We start from the raw sequence: 24,664 nt of genomic DNA, 5'->3' as shown, positions 1-24,664 counted from the left end.
AAAAAAAAAAAAAAAAAAAAAAAAAAAAAAAAAAAAAAAAAAAAAAAAAAAAAAAAAAAAAAAAAACTCCACGAGGACTGAGAACAATCATCACCGAGCGGCGAGTTGGCAGTCCAGAAGCAGTTGTAGGAGCAGCAGCACGCTCCATTGCAGTTAAAAGATGATTCCAACAGCAACCCAACACACACTACCAACGCAAGGTCCTCAAAACTGCGATTAATCTCATCAAAACAACCAAAAGCAAAATGAAAGACAAATTAAAATCAGATTCCCAAACAAATCAAGCATAATTGAACAAAAAACAGGCCACGAATTGAACAGATTGACTGTAAATTTACCTAGAGGAAAATTGGATTTGTACAAAGTGAAAGAAGAACCGAGAGCGATATATTGATGGAAAGAAGAAGAAGAAGAAATGGGTACCCTATGTTATGGCAGCCCACCGTGGATCGAGCGAGTGGAAATTGATAATCTCCCGCCAAATGAGGAGAAGGGCATCGCAGTCCAACTGCGAGAGCTGGTGTAAAGCGTACAGTGACACAATAATAATAAATAAATAAAATATTTATAATATTAAATTTGGAGGACATTTCATTATATTATAGACACAAGTAAATATCAACTAAATCAAAATAATTAAAATTATTATTATTGTAGATAAATAAAAATAAATAAATAAAGTCTTCCGATTAATTATGGTATTAATTTTAAAGTCTCTCGATTAGTCAACCGTGGTGGAACGTGAATCATAGTGGTTTATCAAAATTTACGCGATTTTCAACCGTTCAAGCTCTATTTTTTTTGTCTATTCTATCTCGGAGTGGTTTCCCTCAATCAATTTGGACTTCAAGCTACATACCGAGAGCAATCGTCGCTCCAAAGATTCTCGATTCTCAGTTGGCGATAAGAAATTTTTTACTTTACATTAATTCTGTAAAATCCTATTGGTCTCGTGAATATCTACATTTTAGGTGTATCACCTTCATTAATTCTCTAAACATTAATTATTGAGTCCAACTATTAGATACTCCTCAATCTAATTCGATTAAATCTTCTTTTCCAAGAAAAATTTAGTCTTTACATCCTACTCGTTCAGTTAGGATCCAACTGTGTGCAGGCATGATAATATAAAATTAAAAAAAAAAAATTAGGGTTCTTGAAGACTTCACACGATAGCATGAACATGTTGATCAATTTGATTATATAAACTATCTCTTAATTAAAAGCTACACAAATATTCCTTAACTTGAAGGGTTCCGCAAATATTCCGAATAGATTTTCTATCCAATAGCGATGTAGTATAGTCAGCATCGATGTAAGCTTCCAATGCAAGAGAATTGTCCCATTTGAAAAAAAAAATATAGTGTCTTTTCAGGTAACGTAACACTTTATATGCTGATAGGCTTCTACAAATATTTTAGCCTTCCAAGTTTTGTGATCTCAAATTCTTTCATCAATCAATTTTCGTCTCAGTTCAACATTCAATCTTCTTCTTTATTGTCTCTAATGATTATGGTGTCAGTTACATACGCTAGAAGCACCTAATGATTATGGTGTCAGTTACATACACTAGAAGCACTTTATCTCTCCTCGATTCTTAAGTGTTTGATAAAGATTGTGATCTTGATTTGCTTATACCCGTAGTAGTCTTTCGTAACCTTTGTGTATCTTCCAAACCATGCTCTTGATGATTGTTTTAGTCCATACGAGGTCTTTCTCAATTTAGTGATATGAAAATGCTACCCAGTTGGATATAAGAACTCTTATAGATATGCAAACCCAATGTATAGAAATGTCCATGAAGTGAAGCGAGAATTGATAGAGATCAGGTTCCCCACGGTGAATTCTTCTCAGTTATTATTCTTATAAAAAAAAAATTAAATGCATACTTTTCATTATTAATTGGGGTTAATTCCCTCGTATTATTAGAAATTGGAATTTTATAAAACCCATCGACGAAACCTTATGGAATGCGTATTGTAGTTTAGAAAGTTTCTCCACTTATATGAAACTTAGAAGTAAAAATATATTTATATTTACATTAAACAGGATAAGTCGGAATCCATCGAGACTCAACGTTTTCGCTGGCACTAGTTCCTCTCTTCGGCACGAAGATTTGAGGTTATAAGAGTTCCTCTCTTGGGCACAAATTTGAGGTTATAAGAGTTCTCCAAATTATGTTTACGGCTGAACTATGAAAAATAAAGCAAGAATGCTTACAATGAATGCAATAAATCAAATTAAATTTAACAACAAATTTTGAGGCTGAGTTCACAAAGCATCCATCTCTGCGTCTATATAATAGATTTAAGTGGAACAAATTATTGCCCATGTCAACCGAATTTTAGCTATGCCAGTGATTAACTATTTGAATACCCAGAAATAGTAATTAGCTTACCGGTGTTTTCACTTACATCATTTGCCAACTTCTAACCACAATTCATCAAGATAAGACCATACGGGTTAAAGTGAAAGGAACTTTGAACCTACCAAAGCAAGAAAGAAAGAGATCATAGGTAAGCTAATCATCCTTCCTTTCTAAACTGATATTCAAAAGTCAAAAGCGAAGGCACAGCCCATAATAAAGCTACCAGACCTTTCAAAACATAACATGACCCTCACGCTACTTCACTCAATACAAGCTTACAGCCTAATTAGCTTTTGGAGGAGAGCTTCCATTTCTCCCCTTTCTAGTATGTGTTGATATAAGGGTCTCACAGACTCCCAACAACAACATAAACATTAACAAAACAAAATTATGTCAAAAGAGTAACGTACCAAAAAATATATGTTAAGTAGACCGGGAAATTTACAGCTTCTCTCGTGTCGAACCATCTACAGTTGCCTCAGATAAGATCAGAGCAGGTGCTTTATGCTGTGGAGAAACTCCCAGTAATAATTAAGCATGTGATCTTTAGGCAATACTTCGGTCCAATATCCAGTGCAAAATATTGCATGTGCATCAGCTCCATACCTGTCTCAAATCAAATTCATTTTAATACACGTCCCAAGCTCAATAAGCATGGAAGAGATAGAACTTATAAATCAATGAGTTTAAAAGGATGATCTAAATTACTTCCCAACACCAGGAAGCTGAGTGACATGACTCCAACTTTCTTTTAAATACATCTCAGATAAACGCTGAATTGTAAGTGATCTTTTTCTTTGTAAACCAAGAGGTCGAATAATATCTTCTATCTGCTCTTGCGATACCTCCAAAGCAGACTTTGGATCGGGACACAAAGTGAAGAGTTTAGGTATCACTTCTTTTGCCTGCAATTTTCAAAATGAACTCGCAGACTGAGTCAAACTGAAAATTTTCAGCAAAAATGAAACCTACAGGACTAAGGGTGCATAATCAGAAAACAGAGGGTCAATTATGAGTAAAAAGTTGACACAGAAATACAAAATGATAGAAGGTTTTGGTTGCGATAATATATAGTATCATGGAGTTTATTTCCCCAACCATTCATAAATACGTGCACGACCAACTAAATGATCACTCCAATAGACTGGCACAACTAAGAACCAGAGGTTAGGTATAAGAACTTCATATATATATATATATATGAGCATGTGTATCATTCATCTAATACTTTCTAGCCCTCAGGACCACAAATTTTTAGATTTTCTTTAAGAGTTCAAAAGAAAACTAGAGAACAAAGTTCAGTAAATCATACTCGAAGAATGATACCAAAATTCACTAGAAATGGCACCACAAAGTAGCTCTTTGATGCCTAAATAGTTTCAGCCTATCATTCACTTCAATTAATTTGGTTCCTATCTTTCCAAATACCCCAAAACAATGCTTTGTAAACTAATAGACACCAATTCTCAGGGTGTATTCACTTAACAAAGTAAGGGGTGGGTCTACAACTAGGTATTGTGGATATCGTATTACCGTGGGACACAGGGAATGTGAGTTGGTAAGGCAGCTGACGGTAAGTGCTGATTTGGGAAAGGAAGTGAGTATTGGAGAATACTATAGTATAATTCAATAGGTAAAGAATACTCTGGATACCTAACAGAATATCTTCAAAGGAAATAGTGAATATGGTAATTGACAAGGTTGAATGAGACGACATTTATCCACTTTTCTTGTTTACTTGATTCAAGGATATTGTTGAAGTTCATTTATGAAAACCCAGTCCTGCGGCAAAGCCGTGGAGTGGCAAAACTGTAATGAAAGCAAATCAAGTTTATGTGCCATGGGGAAAGATATAGTACAGTATGAAATTGGAAATTGCATTCAAGATCAAGTGAATACCTGCTGCCCAGTCGTCCGGTTAAGGAGCATACATATGACAAGAACCCTCCAAGGGTCGTAAGCATGATCCTGTTGGAGAAGGCGAATTCCAGAGGGAGGAGGTTTCCATGTATCATCTGACGATTTTCTTCTATAAGCTTCCAGAAACAACTCGTCAGCCGAAAGAGTGGTTCTAGGCCTAGCAGAAACTTTATCCCTCACTTTTCTTTCCTTGGCTGGTTTACGGATTCTTTTAACAGATTTTGCACACTGACTTGGAAGCTGTATAACCTCTTGTTGATTGTTCACTACTTCTTGTTCTTCTGATTTTTGAAAGAAACGTGAGACTATGCGCTCTCCTTGTTGTTTTGTTTTTGAATTTTGTAATGGAGGTGAAACTTCAATCTCCACTTCAGGATTCTTTTCTGAATTTTGAAAATAGCGGGAAACAAATCGCACTCGTTTATCCGTTCCCGATTCTTTAACAAAACGTGAGGATTTTCTGATTGAACGTTGATATGCTTTTGAATTATCGGAGCTAGAAGCTACGTCTTTCCTCCTCCTTTTTCTGTATTGTCCGACCCTTGATCTTTTAATTGGTTGATCTGTGACATTGACATCCTCATCCTCATCCTCATCCTCATTATGGGCTGCTCGTTCTATTTCCGAGTGTTGAAAATAGCGTGATACAATTCGTTCTCCTTGTTGGTTTGATTTTGATTCCTGGAAATGACGCGAAACTACACGTTCATCTCGTTGAACTGGCATGGAATTTCGGACAGAAGGTGGGGTTTTTTGCACTATTTGTTCATCAAACCCAAACTGCCGGTAAAACCGTAAAACCCTACGAGCCAATGGAGGCTCTATCGCCGGTTGATGGTCCGATTTTGCATTTTGAATATCCTCTAGAGTTAATATAGGAGGCTCATGCACTAAAACCCTTTCCCTTTCAGAAGTTGGGGTCTTCGGTGAAACTTCTTGAACATCCTCTACGGTTAATGTGGAACTCCCACGCTTCGGGTTATCCTGAAGGTCCTCAATACACAAAATCGGAATCTCTTGCCCTGCGGCTGTCTTCTGATGATTCGATTCAGAGGTTTGGAGAACCTCAAGAGTCGAAATCGGAGAGTTTTGCGCCATGAGAGTGGTCCTCTTTTGGGTAAAATCCTCCGGCGTGGGGTTTTGACGATTCGACTCGGAGGGGCATTTGGAAGGAGGAAAGCGAAATCTGGAAGAGGAACAACCTTGAAAGGCGAATTGGGAAAACAAGAAATCGGGAAATGAAGATGAGGAGGGAGGGGAGAGATTAGGGTTCATGATTGTAGTTGCAGTCATGGCGGCTGCCGAAAAGGAAGTGCATTGAACCGACTGATGGCTTCACGAACTTGGCGCGCTTCTCTTTTGCTTTATAAACTGGTTCGACGATCTTAGCGCTTTTTTTTTATTATTTTTTTTTAATTTCTTTTAATTTTTAATATTATTATTATTACTCTTTTTTAAATTTTATTGGAAGCAATTTTTTTTTCAAATAGATAAATTACAAAATTAATGATAATGTCTATAGTTTTAAAGGTTAGATTTTTTTTTTTTTTTTTTTGTAATTTTGATCGAGTCAACCGGATTAAGAAGTGAAAATTTAGTCTTAAGCACACCTATTTAGTCATGAGTCTTTCATCTCTACTTTTTCACCTGGTTTACAACCTTATTAAATCTATTATTTTTTCGATTGGTTGAAGCTTTGAGGTTGCACGTACAAAAGATCATGCAGATCTATGGCAATAAAATGTTGTGGACGATTTTCACTTTGATAGAAAAGTTCCTCTTTTTGCTTTTGTACGATTACATGGGTGTCGGAGGGAGATGAGAACATTTTAACTCATTTTTAGAAAGCTACCGAAAATATTAGAAACGAGACTTACTCGTAGCTCTACGAGCCACATAAGTCACAATTTGGAGAGGTCCAATGCTAAGTACAAACATAGAAGGGAGAGGACCTTTGAGGTGGGTGATCTTATGATGCTGCACCTTCAGAAGAACAGACTACCCTCAGGGCATCACTCCAAATTGTTACCAAACCAGATTGAACCTTTCCAAGTTCAAGTTTTCTACCTATGATGTTGTTACAAAACTCGAGTTTCGAAGTGCAAAAATGCCTACAGTGATATCAATATTCTAATAATTCATTGATCAAACACGATGATTTTGATTCAAAATCACTTTAAATCATGTTCGGGCGAAAGAAAATCAATGTTTTCAACACTATCTACAGTTCAAGCGGGTTCCTAGAACTAGTTGAAATGATATTGCACAACATATTAAGCAAATGAGTTTTACAGGCGACCAGATTTTCAAGTTGCAGCAATTCCAAGTCTCTTTCTTCGTTAAGCATAAGTAAAGTGAACAATAATGCTGCGTTGCAGTCATTCACGTCGATGTGTTTAGTTTTCGCCTTTGTTCTTCTAGAAGCGTTAGTTCGGAATGCCACTCTTCGAGTTTGGATAACTTGTTCAACTGCTCGGGCTTCATATCTTGCTGTGGCGTTTTCTGCAACTGAGCTTCTGCAATTCGAATCTGCAAACCAAAACAATAGAACAAGACAAGGAAAACGATCAAAGATAGAGAACCAACGCAGATCTTCAGCTGTCCATAAAGCAACCAATAATTCATTAAAAGATGTTCGCAAACAGAAAATATAAGTTATGGCACCGAGTGTAAGCAATACTGTAAGAACAAAAGAATTTCTTGAACAAGTAGCATTTGCATCAAGAATATAGAGATCCCACATCGGTTGGGGAGGAGAACAAAGCATTCTTTATAAGGGTGCGGAAATCTCTCCTTAACAGACACATTTTAGAAACTTTGAGGGGAAGCTCGAAAGGAAAAACCCAAAGAAAACAATATCTACTAGCAGTGGACTTGGGCCGTTACAAATAATATCAGAGCCAGACACCAGACAATGTGCTAGGAAGGACAATGGGCCTCGAAGGGGGTGGGATTGAGAGGTCCCACATTGATTGGAGAAGGGAACGAGTGCCAGCGAAGACGCTGGGCCCCAAAGGGGGGTGAATTGTGAGATCCCATATCGGTTGAGGAGGAGAACGAAACATTGTTTATAAGAGTGTGGAAAACAAACCACAAACACCACCAGCATCATCTACAACAACTACCCCTAGTATGAGCCTGTAACTAGCTAGGCTGTTATATACTTACTATACTGTTTTCTCTGTAATATTAGAGCTAATACAGCTCGGGAGAGACGAGAAAGGGTAGGAGGGTCTAGAGTAGAAGAGAGTAGAATTCTAAAACTCCTCAACCATTCTGGATTTTGGAAACGCAATCACTTATAACAGACTATATTGCTTCCCACTCTTCAATTCTTTGGGCTACCAACTTCGGTAACAAGGCCTTGAACCTGGGCGCAGAAGCCTAAACTGTTGAGGGGGAGGCCTAAATTGTCGGTGGCTAATACTAACCTCGCCCTTGCCCCCATGAAAGCCTTTGGTTTTGCCTCACAATTCAGCCTTTGTGAGGAGTCTACTGAAGCTGTCCATAACTAAGAGGAAAGAGCACAATGGATCTCCTTACAACGTTTATCCTCCCCAAGGTAACCAACCAACCAAGCAAAAATATTAATCTTCTCCAACATTTTAGCCTCCCAAAGTAAGGTGAAGAAATCAGAATCAAGGTAATTAAGGATGACAGCACATGAGATTCTTAACTAACGTAGTTTACGAACAACTAATTGGGCCTTAAAAACAATAATCATTCTATAACTCATTTTTTTTAATTCATAACTAAACTAACTAGATCAGGTAGATCTACACCGGCCAATATGCCATACCAGCAAGGAGTACCCACAGGAAGAAAGTTGTTCAAAGAGTATGATACAACAAGTATCTAATTGTTTCCCTTTAGTTCTTGAATTTGTATCGTATGATGAAAACTATTTTAGAATGTATAGATAAAATAGAATTTTTATGCAATGGGATTGACAAATTTCATGAAAGACTTAGAATCAAATATGATTTGTAATATTCTACCAACGCTAATTTGTATTCACCTTTTTTTTTATTGCTCTAATTCTCTTGTCGATGTCATTGGAAGGAAGCCGCTGATCATCCATTGGCTCAGAAGAAGGGTTTTCAATCTTTTGATTCGTAGAAACAGCAAGTTCATTCATCTGGGTACTTAATGACTGGACAGGTTCCGACACATTATCGACATATGATTCCTTTGCTTCAATGATCTCTCCAGCATCAACTTGTTCCAAAATTTTGTCATTTTCATGAGCTGCCTGCAGAAAAATGACAATGAAGAAAATACCATGTCCTCATACTTCATTGGATGGGGGAAAAGAACAGAAAGTAGAGATGAAAATCGTTTTCTGCCCTCCGGACGTATAAATTTTAGTTACTTTCATCGCCAGTTAGGGATCACAAATAAATTTGTTTTGATGACAGGCATTATATCAGTTGAACATACCACACGGAAAATAAACCAAAAATGAACTCCCATTATGCTTTTCAAATATTTTGTCTCACAATATTTAAGATGCCATCAGAAACATAACGTAACATTCTCAATTGAGGGGAAAACAAACCTGTACTCGCTTGTCTTTCTTTCTCTCATTCCGCTTGGCAGACTTGCTCTTTGATTTTACATCTGATGGTGGATCATAACCAGGAGGCCCGTCATGGGATGCCATCTTTTTCCACTGTATCCCACAGAGAAAATAATCCCCATGAATGACATAAAGATGAATATTAGGGTGCTGTAAACTAAAGGAATCAGACTTCAACCAGAAAAACAATAGAACTCAGTGACTGCTTTTCACTCAAATTATAATTTTCAAGAACAGAAAATAACTTCTCCTTTGATTCATTCCTCATGCGAGCTATGGTAAGAATTGTATTAGCTAATCTTTATCATTTTAAAGAAGAAAATTTTCCACGCACGAAGATGTTGGTATGGATTTTGTTTTTGTTTTTGTTTTTTTGGGTATAAGAAACAATTTCCTTGATGTATGAAATTACAAAAGAGGGGAAAGAAATCCCAAGCCAAAAGGGCTGCCAAAGACTTCTCCAATTGGTCATAAGAGAGTCAAAAGAGTAAGAACTAAAAAGAGGTAACAATTTTCGATAAGATATAGTAAGTGAAGTGATATACTATCCAAAAGCTTTGACGAGGTTTCCCAAAGATTTTTCTTATATTTTCTGTATGGATGCTCTGATAACATGAATGAAAGGAGATGGTGTGCTAATAGGCCTAAAATCTCCCACTAACATGGCTTCCACCTTTTTGGGTATAAGGCAACTGTAAGTCTCGTTAAGGTTTCCATTGATGATACCGTTCTTTAAAAAAATAAAAATCTTGGAACAGCCTTAACATGTCGGGTTTGAGGACGTTCCACGATTTTTTATAAGATTTCATAGTGTAGCTGTCCCAACTAGGGGATTTGTTGGTACCTAGATTACAAACAGCTCACGGTATCTCATACTTTGTGAAGGAAAATTCCAAGTTATTAGCATTAGTTTTCTTTATGGAGTCCCAAGAAATGATATGAAACCCTTAGTCTAAGAGCTCTTAGGGACATGCAAACCCCTAAATCACTGAGGCTAAAACTCCCAAATCAAGATGATTTCACCTCAATGAAGAAGATAGAAGCAGTTTACTTGATGATCAATATCAAGAGTAAAAAAAACTTGTTTCTAAACTCAAGATTCGAATCAATTCACAAGAAAGTTTGATCAAGACTACTTAAATGACTCTATCATGCAAATCTAAACACATAAAACGCAAGGGAACAAGCTCATGGTTTATGAAGAAGATGCAACTATCCTTCTAGTATCCAAAATCTCCAAAATCTTAATGGTAAAGCAAAAACATAAATGACTATTTATAGCCTCAAAAATAAACTCTAGAGTAACCTATGGTCAATTGAAAGGTTGTAACTCTCTGCCCATCAATACCACAATGGCTATCGTGGCCACTAGCTACATTGTAACATAAAACTCTAAAAATAATACTCTAAAACTAAAAAAATACAGTGAAACTTCCTTGAGAACTATTCTAATAAGTCAACCTAAATTTGGTAAGAGATCATACATTCAAGTCTTCAATCCAATCCAATCTGACATATTTTAAAGAAACATATTTCTTTGACTTCCATTATCTCATTACTTTCACAATCCTATTCCATCATTAACATACTTTTTTTTCTTTCTATTGTGTGCTCCACCGGATGAAATGATCGCTTGAAGTCACGGGCTACTGTATTTCACAGTGCTTCGTCTTATACATCACAGAGAAGGAAGATATAGTGATTTAGAGAGCAGCCTTGACATATCACATTAACGCAAACACATAAAGGGCAGCAGCTTAAAGGATGATTTGGTTATCCTAGTATGAGTTTCAAATGCGAGTTAAACGAGCAACAGCAACATAATAAAGGTGCAAGCAGACTATAGCTGAATAGAAAAGAAGAAAGGGAAAAGGGAAGGCTGCTGCTCATACCAAAGACCCTTTGGACTGATAAACGGCGACTTCTTCCTGCGGAACATAGCCAGCCCTAATCCGAATGGGTTTTCGAAGAGTACCATCGGGTCGCCTTGTCGGCGCCAGAATCCTCTCCCCCTCTTTTAGGGCTTTGTTCAGGCCCGCCATTTGCTTCAGCTGATCTCCTCCGCCTCCATCGCTGCTACCCATCGTCAGCAAGAGGGCAAGTAAGTAAGACAGTGCCAAAATTGAGGTGGTTGAAACCAGAGGAAGTGGTGGTCCGACGCAAATTATTTTGGCTCAAATCCAAATTACAAGTTCCAGTTGAGGCGTCCATGTGTTATATAAATATATATATCATTTGCTTCATATTAGAATACGGCCCAAGCATCTCAATACTTTTTTCTTAAAACTATGAATGTTGAATTTGTACACCATTAATCATTTGGCTCATTATGGGTTGGGTCGTTTCTGATGCATACAGTTTCCGTATGAATAAAACACTACGAATATGTACGGTAATCACGGAAGTATGGCGTGCATTATCTCATTAAACTATAATTTTAAATGTAGGATATTATACATGTGGTATGTCTTATAATCACGGATTACTTCTCTAGTATGTAAAATATTATTTGTTAGTTCTTTGTTTGTCGGGTGAGAATGCTCTATCCTATGGTCAACCTTGGGGTATATGGGTGAGAATGCTCTATCCCATGGTCAACCGTAGGGTATATTGTGGAGTCCACGCTAGTGGTCACGCCCAAACACACCAATGACATGTCAGTCATGTTGGTGGTGTAAATGCATCTTTCCAACCATGAAAAAGTGAGATCATTTCCTAAATATGCCTTTCTATTTGGAAGCCATGAGACAAAAAATTTAAGTTTTGACCAGAAAAAATATGTTAGACAAAAAATTTAAGTTTTGACCAGAAAAAATATGTTAGTTATTATTAGTTATAAATCCCATTTTAGGAAGTCCTCAAATAGAGCTCTTTTATGATATTAATTTCAATCAATTTGAAATATCATAGTATACATGTAGTAAAGGTCTTATACTTATGAGAAAAAGTAGATAAGAACATTACGATCACACTAAATAAATTACATAGACAACAAAGTTCGATAAATTTAACTAAATGTCGTGTTATTTAGCCTTATGTATCAAACAGATACAGATTAATAAAATCATAATTTACAAAATAATACAGAATATATCATCGTATACATAATTTATGAATATAAATAGAGAGTAAAGGCAGTGAAAGAGTGATCAGAGCAGTCATAATATGTGAACTACAAATGGGTGTGTGTCATTAGTCTAATGACTTCGTTGCAAGGAAGCAATGTCCAGAAGATCCATTAATTTCAGATGGTTACAACTAAATTTCAAGCAAATCCAAGCATATCATCATCAAGAGGAGGTCATAAGGCAATCAGGAAATTATACAAAAATTCACAATAAATTACATCACAGGCTTCTTAACCTGCCAAAGCTTTTCATCTCCCCTATCAGATGGACGGACGGGGGGGGGCGCGCAAATAAATGTCATCCATCATAAATTTTGCTCAAAATTCCACAAACTCGTATTCCTTTATTATCAAGATTTCTACTTCTTTTTCTTATGCTATGTACCTGAGAGATGTTTCCTATTCCTACCCCCTCCTTTCTCTCTGCCCATTTTCATCCTTCATTCATCTACTACTACTCTCTCTATGCCTACGTCTCCTACCTGACCGTCCCAACAGCACCCTTCCGTGGCGGCGGAGGCGGCTAACCAATGACATGCTGCCCCCGTTGTTATTGTCACCACTTCCGCCATTGTCACTGTCTAGATTAATGGAATCAAAACTGTTGAGCGGAGTGGTGTTGGGAATAATACCTGTAGCGCCTTCATTTGGTCTGGGAGGGAAACTCCTCTCTGGCTGCTGCTGCTGCTGCTGTCTTAGCCGTCTATTGAGGTCGCTACTTGATGGACCAAAGGCATGTAGCAGAAGAAACACATTCACCAGATTACTATCAAAGCCCACTTCAAAGCCCCCATCCCTCTCAGCCGCAGCCGCATTCGCATTCGAATTCGCATTCAACCCCGCTTCATCTTCCTCAGAATCAAAGCCAAAGCTATTTCCTTCTATCACATAATCGCCAAAGACCACAGCTCCGGGCATTGTCGACCTGATTGTGCTCATCACGTCGTTCCTTTCGCATTCCCGTTCCAGTCTTCTCCATTTTTGTTCAAGCACGGGATCCACCTCGCGGGGCCTTGTGGATGGGTGCTCCTGTCTCACATGCTTCCTCAGTTCCTTGTAGTTTCCTAAAAACGTGCAGCTGTCCTGCATGCAGGTCCTCTTTTTTGCATTCAGATATTCTCTGGCAGGCTCAACCACGGTCCATCCTTTCACCTGTCCGCGACAGAGGGGGCATGCAAGCTCAGTCACTTCATGATTTTCACCAAGAAAACTTGCATCCTCTACAACAGCTGAATAATCGATTGAGGTGTGTACTGGTTGTGCACTGTTAGACGAAATAACTTTGGTGTAAGCTTTTTTGTACTGGTCAAGGCAGTTGGAATAACGAAGGCTTGTGCCACACATATAGGGACGACAACCCTTATCATGAGATGAACAGAGTAAAAGAACAGCATTGTGTGGGTATTCCATGCATACAGAGCATGTTGCATCTTCCCAATACTTCTTATCCAGAGCGCTGATACAATTCTTTGGGCACAAATCCTCTGTGAAATCCCGCTTATAAGGGAGTGGATATGGGTTTGACCTGAATTGCCGGGAAGCCATCCTGCGACATCCCCTTCTCCCTTTTGCCATTCGAGTTTCAATCTGTGATATATATAGCCAAACATTTGCAGGTAATATGAACATCAGCAAAACCAAGTGGATTGTAAGAAATACATAATGAACATCACACTGCAAATTATGTATGCTCCTACAACGATGTACCAAGTCCTCAGTCATATAATGACCTCAAGAGCTTCAATTGATGAACAAATAACAATAAATTTCGTTAAGGAATTCAAGTTCACAAACAGTGTAAACCACACATCTTGAACACAGCCAATGAGTTTTCAGCACACAACCACCTAAAACAAAAGAAACAAAAGGACAAAGGAACACAAAAATAGAAATGTAAACAAGCTGACACCGAGTAGTAAATACATAATTTAGCACCGCTCCTCAGGGATTAGTAAACAACACCTGCTTAGTGGCTAACTCTGAGCTTTCATAGACTATATTAAAGAAGCAAGCACTCAACATAAAGAGTTGTTCTTTATGGCCCTTTGGTCGTTCATTAATGGGAGTTTCTCCAATGCTCCCTCTAATAAGATAATAGCATGATCCTGCATCAGTAATGAAAGTAAGGTGTTTGATGCTCGGAAAATTCTTCCATTTTTTTCCATCCAAAATTCTCAAACAAGAGCTAGAACAATTATAGCCTTGATCCACATTTTTGCTATCTCCTGAATGGGTTACTACTCTAAGACGAGCCAAAAGATATAAGGGTGTAGCAGAAAGAAATGGGCAATATCTTCTCCTTGCCTTTTGCAAAGAATACACCAGGCCGAAGTGAGAGAGCTATGTGGGGTTTTCTAACATCCTAGAAAACAAAATACACTGTCGTTGTCCAAAATTCACCACTTATTGTTCTTCCCTCAGTTGGACATATGGGCCTTGTCTGGAAGCTGTCCTTCCTTACAAATATGTGAATAATGATTTCAACGTGCATAATAAAATCAGTCTTTGCAAGTGTCATCCAATCAAAATTCTTATTAACAGCTTTAAAATGGTGCTAACAAAAACTGCAAAGAGAGAATAAGGGTTGTCTGGAAATATTGTTTAAAAAGCACCTTATTTTTTCAGTAGAAACACTTTTTGTTGCAGAAAACTCGTTAAGGCAGGGAAAACAGAAAATTGAATATATAGATGCATGTGTGTGCATAGTTTGACATACTATGCAATATCTAACTTCCTTATTCTAATATTATGACTTGCACATGGTCATATTGTTTTGGCGAGAAGAAAATTCTATCTTATAATTATTATTGAGGTAAAGAGACTACCAAGAAATGGATAAAAGAAAAAGAATAACCTTGCTGTTGGTGGTTTACTTCCACCTCAGCTTTCCTTCAGTATGTGGCAATGGAGCTATTGACCCAAAATAAATTCAGTCCTCCATCACATGCAATTAAAAAATAAAATCAGCCCTCTCCAACATACAAATAACAATAGTTCTTCAAGAGCAAGGACAATATTGTTTTCACTCTCACATAAGGATGCAACTAATCTCTCTCTCTCTCAACTATAGCCACAACGGCAGATAAAAGAAGTGGCTGTATGGCAAGGGGCTTCCATCTTTCTAAACTAGTGCTTCATCTCCTTATTCTTCAATGACCTTTTCGTGTTCTTTCTTATATCAGTGTCATTTAGGGTTTTAATAAGAAGGGTTGGACTCTTTTTCCAGCAAAATAACAGGTGATGGCCAAATGATTCTGTGATTTAGGGGTTGTTTTACAGATAATGCAGCATTGCGGGGATAAAACCATGTGTGGAAAACGGCGCTGCAATCTATCAAATGTATTCGTGAAAATAAGGCTAAGCTCCAAAAGACAATTCTAATTTTCTTTGGCTATAAATCCATCCATATTGCTTCTGCAGGGAAACAATGGCGCTGTCAAGTTGTTATCTAAATCAAGCAGTGAAGATTTTGTGGAGAAAAAGCCTTTTGATTTAATTTCCATGACCATTGATCTCTAGGAGTTATTTCACCTCATTCAATAGATCCAGACTGGGGGGAGCTACCCTTCCAAAGGAAATTTTACATAATCTTGCAATATTCCACAGAACATTTGATGGACTCTTGAAGAGGACAAAAAGTATGTGGGAAGATTTGGAAGTGTTGCTTGCAAAAGAGTGAGGCTGCCCTCATTGGATAAGCATGTGTGGTTCCATAACTGGATCTCCTTCTTTCAACTTTTTCAACAGGGGACCAAAAAGAAGTTCAAGGTTTACCGTAAAATGGAAGCCCTAAATAGATGTTGGCCAGTATCCTTGCCTACAAACGAATTTCTCAGCTATCATTTCAACCTCCTTATATTCTGTATTAACCCTGATAGTCTCCGATTTCTGGTGATCAACTAGGATGCCTGTTCAAAATAGTCGACAAGGCCAAAAAGGTCGTTGAATACCGACACAGATTCATGGATGAGAAAAAAATGGTGTCATCGGCAGAAAGAAGGTGATGTATCCATAGGGAAGCTCTCTCAATCTCAAAGTTGTTATTCAAATTTATGGAACTTTCTTCTATCATCATTCTACTAAAACAATCCATGCCAATAATAAAAAGGAAGGGTGAAAAGGGATCGCCTTGTCTAAGGCCTCTCAAAGCAAGAATCTTTCTTATTGGGCGACTGATGATGGTGATAGGATTGAGGAGGATATACAACCTGTGATCCACTATTGTTAAATAATGTTGGGTAACTTCGTGAAGAAGTTGGGCAATCAAAATGTGTTAGACGGGGAAATTTTGACTATATTTTTACAATGTTATGAAAGTCTTTCGTGGCTTAGACCTTGAGACTCCCCCCTCACAGCTAGGCTAAATTTTAGCCTCAAATATTTTGACTTCCTTGGATTATAAAAGGCTCATGCCTTCATGAAAACACACTAAGACTTCAAATCTCTGTGCCTCATAAAAGGACTAAAGAATTATATAAATGTCATATTCTTAAAACACAAGTTTATTAATGTAATTTTTATTATGTGCTAATATGCATCTAAGTAAGCAATTCCGCCAATTGGTAATTTTATTGATCAATGGAGGACTTTAAAAATGTTGATAACAAAAATTAAAGAGCAAGAGTTACTATTATTGATCGTGATGTGGTTAAAAACAACCTTTATGGAAGGGATGGATGAAAATTACAGGGGTTTCATTCAAGATGCAATAAGAACCATGAACATGCATGATTGATTAGATTTCTGTCAGTTTTTATACTCGTTGAAGTGGAGATTGTCCATCCAAGAGATGGTACTTCTGTGGCTCAAAAAGTCATGTCACTCTTCAAGATTATTGGCAAACTGGGGAGTATTCAAGGAGAGTTTTCAACAAAAAGAAAAAAAAAGAATTTATCCATAAAAAACGAATCAACTAAAAAAATTCAAAGCAAACTTTCTTCCTATGGATGCAAAATGTAAGGCTTAAAAGAATAATTCTCAAACAATTGTTGCAGGTTCTTTTAGGGAATAAACTGAAACATGATACGCAAGTTGTGGAAAAAGAGAAGTTGAAACGACAGCAAAATAGAAACATGGGTGTGTTGGTCCAATCAAATTAGGGGCCAGGGTGCACTAATATCCGGTGGGATTGGCAGTAAGACATTAGGAGAGTATCGAAGCAGTAGTAGGAGAAGGGAAGGAGAGTAATTTCATTGATGAAACGAGGATAATTCCCAATTCAGGAAAATGTGGAGGCTGGTGACAAAGAATTTTAAGGCCAATTGTGCCTTCAGTGATCAAAGAATTCCATGCGCCAAATCAAAAATTGAAAATTCAGAGATCTTAGCTTCCAATAGTAATATTCAATGATAAACATTAAAAATCAAACGAGAAGAAAATAAAGTAACATATTCTACAAACTACATAACAAATCCTTAGAAACAGACAGACAGTTTAAATTCCCCACTTCCCATAACTTCTCAGATCATCCACTTGGTCCTATTGAGTAAAAAAATTATTTATTTTCGTTCTCTTTTTCTACTTCATTTGATCTAATTTTGTGTCTTTATTTGTTTAGCCCCAAAGCTTAGAAGATTTATATGTTTTTTCTTCTTTTTCTTTACTTTAGTATCTTCATTTTCTGTGTTATAAATGTGTCCCAAATATATCTAAAATTTTAAAATAATAATGATCAATTGAAACGTTATATCATGTCCAGGATCTGAGCAAAATAGCTTTTATACAAACGCACGTCATCAAATATCATTTGACTTAATTTAATCTCATGCAGTCCCATGAAGGAGACAATCATGCTTTCAAATCTACATAAAGAAATATGATTAAGCCCACTTTAAAAAAAAATTCATTCTAGGATTATATCTCTGTAAAGCAATTTCCAATAACTGGGGCATAGATCAGTCTTAAATCATAAAAGAGAACCATTAATAAATACTCTCTTTATGAAGAGAAATATTGGATGCATTCTACACAAGATCACACCTTATTTTGTCATGTTGTTTACCTTCTTCCATTGGTTCAATAAGCGTCACATTATCGTGCATAGAACCACATTTTTAACACATAGGATCATAATTGAACATTTTTAAGGTTTAGGTATTAAATAGACTAAGTTTGTAATTTAAACCAAGAAAAGTTAAGGTTTGTTTAAGAACTATTACCAGAGTAATTTAAAGTTTTGAAGGACAAGAATTCAGTAAAAAAAAAATGGTTGGACAGTTGTCCTATAAAATTTTCTTTCTACCATTTTCCTTACTTTAACCTCACATGTGATTTATTATTTTCAGAACAAATCAAGTTATTCTTTCTTTCCAAATCACGAATCCAACAGGTAATTTCAATGTTCACAACAATTTTAAACATTACACCTTTACTTAATGAAAACATATACACCAATCGGTTTTGGAAAACAGGTTTTTCAACCAAAATCAAACTATGAAGCTAATTAGCCAAGTAATTTGCACAAAACCAACTATTATTAACGGAAAATCGGAAGGGAATTCAGATCGAATATCCTCTGCCTAGCGTTTAACAGTAGAAATTAACTTCTATTCAACAAAGAAATTGCAGGAAAGATCAACAACAAATGAACAAAACCATTATCTATGATATAAGGTTAGCATCTTTAAGAGATCCTAGAATCATATTCAGTTTTCCAAACGTCAAAACATACAAGGAATGGCAAACAGATAGATCAAAAGTAAGAATAAAAAATCTACTAGATCAACAAAATTCTGGGATAAATTCCAACAAACTCCAAAACACATCTACATTAGAAAGCCGATACTCACCAGCTTCAAAGTTCAAGGAAATCTAGATCCAAGAGAAGTCAGAAGGGAGAGATCAAACTGCACCTGAAATCGCATTAGCACAAATAAAAACACAACATCATTTAAAGGGTGCGTGTAAATAGCAGAGAGCTAACAACAAGAACGTGCTTAGCAGAACAAACAGGATGGAATTGATTAAAAAAAAAAAAACCGAACAGGCACATGGGCTTGACTTTAATCCATGTGAGAAAAAAACAATAATTCAGAGAAATATAAGTTCAAGAGAAGACAATGGCCTCTTAAAAAAGGGAAAATCCAAATCAACGGAGATCCTCACAAGAAAAATTGACAAGAATTAGAAGAAACACGAAACATGTAGCATTTAAACCGCGATTATTACAAGACGAAGAGAACCGAAACGGAAACGATAAAAACCCCAGAGTGAAAACGATACCGAAAAACGCAGAGGGTGAAGAACTGTATGTAAATCCGTCCAAAATTCAGGGAAACACAGTAGAACACGAATCAAAGATTTAAAAACGGAAGTGAGAAGAGAGTAAGGGTTTTAGAGGAGAAAACGGGAGAAGGAGGCGACGAAATCGAGGGAGTTACAGGCAGAAGAGAGATAGATTAGCCATTCCATTACCTAACAGCGGAGAGAGAGAGACGGCGAATCGTTTGTCATTTCCACGCCACTTTCTCTTTCAGTTTTGTTCGTACATTCATCGTATGGAAGAAGATTGCGTGACCATTAGGAGGAGAGAAGGAAGGAACGTGAAGACACGCGCTTGAGAAGCGAGTGGGAGGTGAAGTTATGATGTGGCTTGGCTACGCCGTCGCGAGAAGCCCGTTTTCTTGCATTGAAAAGGCGGAGACTTGGGTCGGGTTCTCATCGCACGGCAGATCTGATCGGATTTGATCGGACGGTCGTGGTGAGGTTGCTTCGATGGCTGTTTAGATGACACGCAATCCTTAATTTTATCTTTCATCCTATTTCAGCTTTTGAACCAAAACCACCCAACTTACTCCATCTATATTCTTAAATAGCCGATATCGTCAGCCTCACTGTTTTAAAACGTGTTTACTGTAAAAACGTTTCCACACCTTCATAAGTAATGTTTTGTTCCTCTCTCTTCAACCGACGTGGAATTTCACAGAAACATACACAGATCGGGACGTGATTCAATAGTGAATATGTATTCTAATGTAAAGCTACGTATGGGTGTGGTGCTTGCCGCACACATTCTGATACTATCAACGAGTTAAAAGTATAACAAATTTAGGTTTAGATAACGAACTTTGGGTATAGGCATGCAAAGTCCAAATTTGATCCAATTGGTCAAAATTACTCATAACATTAAAAGTCCAAATTGAGCGTGTAGATTTTGTTTATGAATTATTTGGGCCAATACAAGGTGCTTTGTATTTGATTAGACTTTAGTTTGAGGCCTTCTTGGTTAAGTTTGTGGGTTTTATGGGCTTTTGGAAACACTTATTTAATACATGAACTAAGCGTTTACTACCATATTTTATGGTATTTAGAGTGAGTTTTAAGTAAATAAAAGCTTAGTTTTGTAAAGAATGTGTTAAGTTTTGGTGTTTAGTGTACAACTATAAAAATGGACTAATACGTAGATTTTATCGAATACCTTAGAGATTCAATAACAAATCGAGGTCAAACAATTATTGTACAAGGCTGGAGAACATCACTTTCAGACGCATGCGGGCACAGGGAAAGTGTCTTCTCCCTTGCCGAGAGGTAAGAGAGAGAAGAGAGAAAATCATCTAAGCAACTCCGACCTGGGAAATAATTTATCCTATTTTCCGAATTTGGTTACTTTTAGTATTTAGTTTGTAGTTTGTATTCTATTTAACGTTGGGAATATGAATGAAAATTGGACTTTCAATCTCACTCTTATTTGTCATTCTTAACTTGATATCAGAACTTCTCATTCTTAACATATGCAAAACCATATGAGAACACAGATAAGACTTTTGCGTTCGTTATGTTGGGACGTGGACATACAAAAAAGAATTTGTAAATAAAGGATAGTACTAAGAAGAATTAGTATCTCCGACCTAGGTCAACTAAGTAAGTGGCCTTACGGTCAACTTGGTTGAGAGATTTGTCTTATGTATGCTGACACGTGCCCAGTAGCCCTAGCAGTGTCATGCATGTTCATGTGATATTATGATGATGTGAGTTAATATGACATTATGATGTATTATAATGATGTCATGATGTTGTGATACGATGTACTATGATGTTATAATTTGTTAAGATGATAATGTATTATGACATGATGACATAAGATATATAATGATGATATGACATAATATGATGATGTCTCATATTACAATGATGTGCATGTATGAGATGTCATGCTACAGATGAAGAACTTTCTGATATATAATCCTTATAATATTATAAATGATGAATGTATGAAGGCTTATGCATGTATGTTATCTAGAGTAACATAGGAAAGATGTGTGAGATTGTGTTACGTGAATAATTTAAAATGAAAATTATAGGGATTAGGTTCATTTTCATTCGATTACTTTTCCATTTTATGATGATGAGTACAGACACGTACACTATGATGACGATAATGATCATTATGCCTTGCATGATATTATATTGACCTAGGTTAGAATGTTTTTTCCCGGTAAACATTGGTGGGTTGATAAATAATTACTCAAATGACCCAATAAAAAAACTTCCTTAATGTTTAAGAAAACAACATTACCCAAAAAAAAAAAAAAAAAAAATCCCCAAATCTTGTTTTATTCTTTTTAAAGTAAATCTTTTAAAAAGTTATGAAGTCCCAAAATCCCATCAATTTTATATTTCAAGTTGCCATCTCAAAGCTCGAGTACCGCCTCTCGTAATATTCTCGTGAAAAAATGTTCATAATATTACATTTTCTTCGTCTAAGTCTCTCTCTCTCTCTCTCTCTCTCGAGTAATCGCTCTCTCTACAAATCGTTTCCCGAGTAGCTATCCTCTCGTTAATTATGTCCTTCCAAAAAATCTTCATCATTTCAATTCAATCCCTAATTCCACAACCGTTTCTATCTTGACTGGTGGTTGTGGATGAGAACTGAATTGGTAAATCGTATAGGGACCAAAATGGAATAATTGAAACACGAACCGACCCGAGTCAGACACTTAAGCCATCAAAACCACATTGCTTGTACGTAAGAGACTGCTTCCTTGGACTGATCACAATTGCACAATCCACTGAAACCTGAACAATCCCAGAAGGAGAAGAAAAGGAAAGCATTGTAAAAATAATTGAAAGTGAAAGAATAATATTATAAACAAAAGAATAGAAAATGGGAAGAGATGCATCCAAAAGTCACATGGGGCAAGGAATGATCCAAAAGTTCCTTTCATCTCCTAAATAATGCAACTTTTTGATATTAATATTAGCTGTCACCATTACTTCTCCCAGAGAGACGAGATCCAATTGTCCACCCGAGTATGAATCTTTTTATCGAAGGATCAGAAAAGAAAGGGCACGGAGAATATCGAAACAAAACATAGTGGTATTTGCTAGCAACAACATAACGAAGGCAAACCCTGACTCGAAATAGCACTTGTGGGTATAACTTCAAAGGTATGGTTTGAACCTCCGTTTCACTTAAAAACACCGCTACCACCGAAGGTCCTCTCGAATTCATCCGAGATCTAATCGATACATAGCTATGTTTGGATTGACGAATGCATCGGAGTATCTAATTGGTTCTATCATTGGATAAAGCTATGATTTGCTGATCTAATAACGTTAAGGAGTTGCAGCAAAAGCTATGGCGAAAGCTATTGGGAAGATTACAAAATGGGCGTGAAAGTAAAGCAAATATGAAGGAAAACGATGCTACTTTCTCTTGTCGCTTTCCATCTCTCCTTTTAGACTCCACAGCTCAATTTCTTGACTAAAATATTACATGAAAACAATTATGAACAAACAATTAACGAAAACAATTGCTAAAAAATGGGGGGTTTAGTTCAGATCCTTCCTAATCCAGTCAACAACATAAAAGAGTTCTTGCCAAATTCTTTGTTCTTCAATCTCTTCTTCTACTAATCTTATTGTTTGATTTCCAAAAACAAAGCAGACCAGTTTTCTACTCTTTTCTGTGTTCATGTGTATCAAAGTTATTAAGAACTCAAAGCTTTTTCTACTTATGCACAATGTGTTCTTCAGAATTAAGGAAAAGAAACATTAAAAAGTCCGAAAAACATTGACAGCATTTCTGGTTCAAACTCGCCCAATTTATAACACAAGAGAAATAAATTCAAGAGGAACAGAGGGGGCAGATGGCAGGGGATGGCAGAGCATTAAAATGCGGAAGACCAGAAGGGTATACCAGAAATCAGGTAATTACATCCATGTCCCTAAATCTGAATCTCCTAGAAAGAAAAAGGTAAGTATAGTATGGTATAGTATAGTACCTGAACGCCGGGGGAATTGAAGGATAAGAGGCGGATCTTAGCGGCGACATCGCCGAGTATTCTGAGCTCAACACGGTCGTTCAAGGAGGCGTCGCGGATCAAATCAGCAGCGTCGGCTTGGAGGAGATTGACGCGATCGACGGCGACGGTGGTATCGACCTGGCGCTGGCTATGTGGTTCTTGAACAAATCCAGGAACAGAGGCTCGACCGAGCGGGATTCCTCGGTACATAACAGTGAAACGGGACTCGCTATACTTGATCCCGACCTTGTTAGGGTTAACGGCAGTGAAAACCATTCGAATGTTGAGGGAAAGGGAAGCCATAGGAGTAGTGGGAGTGTTGGGAGTGGTAATGCCCATGTACTGGACGCCGACCTGCTGGAGATCAAACTGCGGCTTCTTGGGCTTGAGGGCGAGGACGACGACGAGGACGACGGCGAGGACGAGGAGGGCGAGGAAGGAGAGGAGGAGGAAGAGGCAGCAGCAGCAGCCCTTGAAGGAGGCGGAGGAGAAGGAGGAGGATCGGGGGCTGTAGGGCGGGTGGTGGCGGTGGGTGGAGGTTGAGAGAGTGCCGTTCGGGAGGGGCCTAGAAGTTGAAGAGGACGATGACATTTCGGTTCGGTTTTCAAACCTTAGTCTCTGGATGTATGTATGGTTTATGTGGAAAATTCAAAAGGATTGAAAATATTTAGTGCTTTTTTCATCCGTTGATTTCTACGAATAAAGAGATGATATGTACACACGTGTAAAACACATATCTTTATTACAATATATTATAACTAAATAAATAAAGTTTCATAAATTGGATTCTAATTCCTTTTTTAAGAAATATTTTAAATGAATAAGTTCTTATAAATTAAGTTCAAATTGTAAAAAAAAAAAAAATAATAAAATAAAAGTTTTAACCCACCGCTAACAGATTTTATCCTCTTCACACTTTCCTTTTCGTGCTTCCCCTGAGGCTTTAAAACACGTCTACTGGAGGAAGGTTTTCATATACTTGAGAACAAATGTCACACAATTAAAAAGACAGGTTAATGATTCTCTCCAAGGAAACCATGGTAATCAATACGAATAAAATAGTGAAAAAAAAAAGTCAAAGTCAACTTTAGAAGGGTATTTTAGTCAATTTGACCATCGACATTATTAGGCATCTTGTAATGGACTAATTAGGGGTTAGTGACGGAGAATATTCAATTTGGACTCTTCCGTCCAAGTTCGTTAAGAAACGAGGAAGATCTAGAGGTAAGAGATTCAAGTTCTTGTTCTTGATTTATGAAAATCCAACGAATCTGGAAAATCATTGGTGGAAGATGAAATGTCGCTCAATGACCCGAGGAACGCGTCTTGCAACGATTGAGAAATGTGTCAGCATCTAATGGGGACGTGTGTCGGGCAAAGGAGGAGCATCGTGTCAACACTAGAAAGTTAAAAGGAAAATTGCATGC

General features: G+C 37.1%; 5 protein-coding genes across 14 annotated transcripts in view; all 5 read right to left on the bottom strand.

Moving 5' to 3' along the window:
• The window catches only part of LOC111437855 (sister-chromatid cohesion protein 3), a 14,024-nt gene extending 13,489 nt beyond the window's left edge, over window positions 1-535 (bottom strand). For 3 of the 6 annotated variants that reach the window (XR_002709506.1, XR_002709507.1, XM_023075934.1), the window contains exons 1-2: window positions 424-535; window positions 95-210 (exon numbers count right to left, since the gene is read on the bottom strand). Coding sequence is in view for 4 of the 6 variants with exons in the window: in XM_023075934.1 (XP_022931702.1) it covers window positions 95-148 (54 nt within the window). In the remaining 2 variants the exon portion in view is untranslated. Of the gene's footprint in view, window positions 1-94; window positions 222-338 lie in introns of all 6 variants that reach the window. The other 3 variants (XM_023075932.1, XM_023075933.1, XM_023075931.1) reach the window with 3 other exon arrangements.
• A 1,732-nt stretch (window positions 536-2,267) lies between these two features.
• On the bottom strand, window positions 2,268-5,650 carry LOC111437878 (methyl-CpG-binding domain protein 4-like protein). Of its 3 annotated transcripts, XR_002709514.1 has the most exons (4): window positions 4,268-5,649; window positions 3,077-3,273; window positions 2,779-2,974; window positions 2,268-2,486 (listed from the first exon to the last, which is right to left on the bottom strand). XR_002709514.1 is itself a non-coding variant. In XM_023075960.1 (3 exons), the coding sequence occupies exons 1-3, from the start codon at window positions 5,579-5,581 to the stop codon at window positions 2,857-2,859; spliced, it is 1,629 nt and encodes a 542-aa protein (XP_022931728.1). In that variant the 5' UTR covers window positions 5,582-5,649; the 3' UTR covers window positions 2,538-2,856. The 3 variants fall into 3 exon arrangements, 1 of the variants encoding a protein (XP_022931728.1); XM_023075960.1 differs by lacking the exon at window positions 2,268-2,486 and having other exon boundaries at window positions 2,538-2,974; XR_002709515.1 differs by lacking the exons at window positions 2,268-2,486; window positions 2,779-2,974 and adding an exon at window positions 4,022-4,177 and having other exon boundaries at window positions 3,187-3,273; window positions 4,268-5,650.
• A 779-nt stretch (window positions 5,651-6,429) lies between these two features.
• Window positions 6,430-11,072, bottom strand: LOC111437835 (partner of Y14 and mago-like). The gene is made up of 4 exons (XM_023075910.1): window positions 10,760-11,072; window positions 8,847-8,960; window positions 8,307-8,540; window positions 6,430-6,817 (listed from the first exon to the last, which is right to left on the bottom strand). Exons 1-4 carry the CDS (start codon window positions 10,949-10,951, stop codon window positions 6,671-6,673), a joined length of 687 nt encoding a protein of 228 aa, XP_022931678.1. The 5' UTR covers window positions 10,952-11,072; the 3' UTR covers window positions 6,430-6,670.
• Window positions 11,073-12,031: 959 nt separating this feature from the next.
• On the bottom strand, window positions 12,032-19,545 carry LOC111437857. 3 transcript variants are annotated; one of them, XM_023075935.1, is made up of 3 exons: window positions 19,408-19,545; window positions 18,783-18,845; window positions 12,032-13,581 (listed from the first exon to the last, which is right to left on the bottom strand). In XM_023075935.1, exon 3 carries the CDS (start codon window positions 13,567-13,569, stop codon window positions 12,439-12,441), a length of 1,131 nt encoding a protein of 376 aa, XP_022931703.1. In that variant the 5' UTR covers window positions 13,570-13,581; window positions 18,783-18,845; window positions 19,408-19,545; the 3' UTR covers window positions 12,032-12,438. The 3 variants fall into 3 exon arrangements, with proteins under 3 accessions (XP_022931703.1, XP_022931704.1, XP_022931705.1); XM_023075936.1 differs by lacking the exon at window positions 19,408-19,545 and adding an exon at window positions 19,216-19,401; XM_023075937.1 differs by lacking the exon at window positions 19,408-19,545 and adding an exon at window positions 18,984-19,188.
• A 2,070-nt stretch (window positions 19,546-21,615) lies between these two features.
• Window positions 21,616-23,930, bottom strand: LOC111437836. Its single transcript, XM_023075911.1, has 2 exons — window positions 23,217-23,930; window positions 21,616-22,008 (listed from the first exon to the last, which is right to left on the bottom strand). The coding sequence occupies exons 1-2, from the start codon at window positions 23,826-23,828 to the stop codon at window positions 21,922-21,924; spliced, it is 699 nt and encodes a 232-aa protein (XP_022931679.1). The 5' UTR covers window positions 23,829-23,930; the 3' UTR covers window positions 21,616-21,921.
• Window positions 23,931-24,664: the final 734 nt, after the last annotated feature.

The sequence above is a fragment of the Cucurbita moschata genome, unplaced genomic scaffold (genome assembly GCF_002738365.1).
Source record: "Cucurbita moschata cultivar Rifu unplaced genomic scaffold, Cmos_1.0 Cmo_Scf00067, whole genome shotgun sequence".
NCBI classification, from domain to species: Eukaryota; Viridiplantae; Streptophyta; class Magnoliopsida; order Cucurbitales; family Cucurbitaceae; genus Cucurbita; species Cucurbita moschata.
This window is presented reverse-complemented; position numbering and strand designations above follow the sequence as displayed.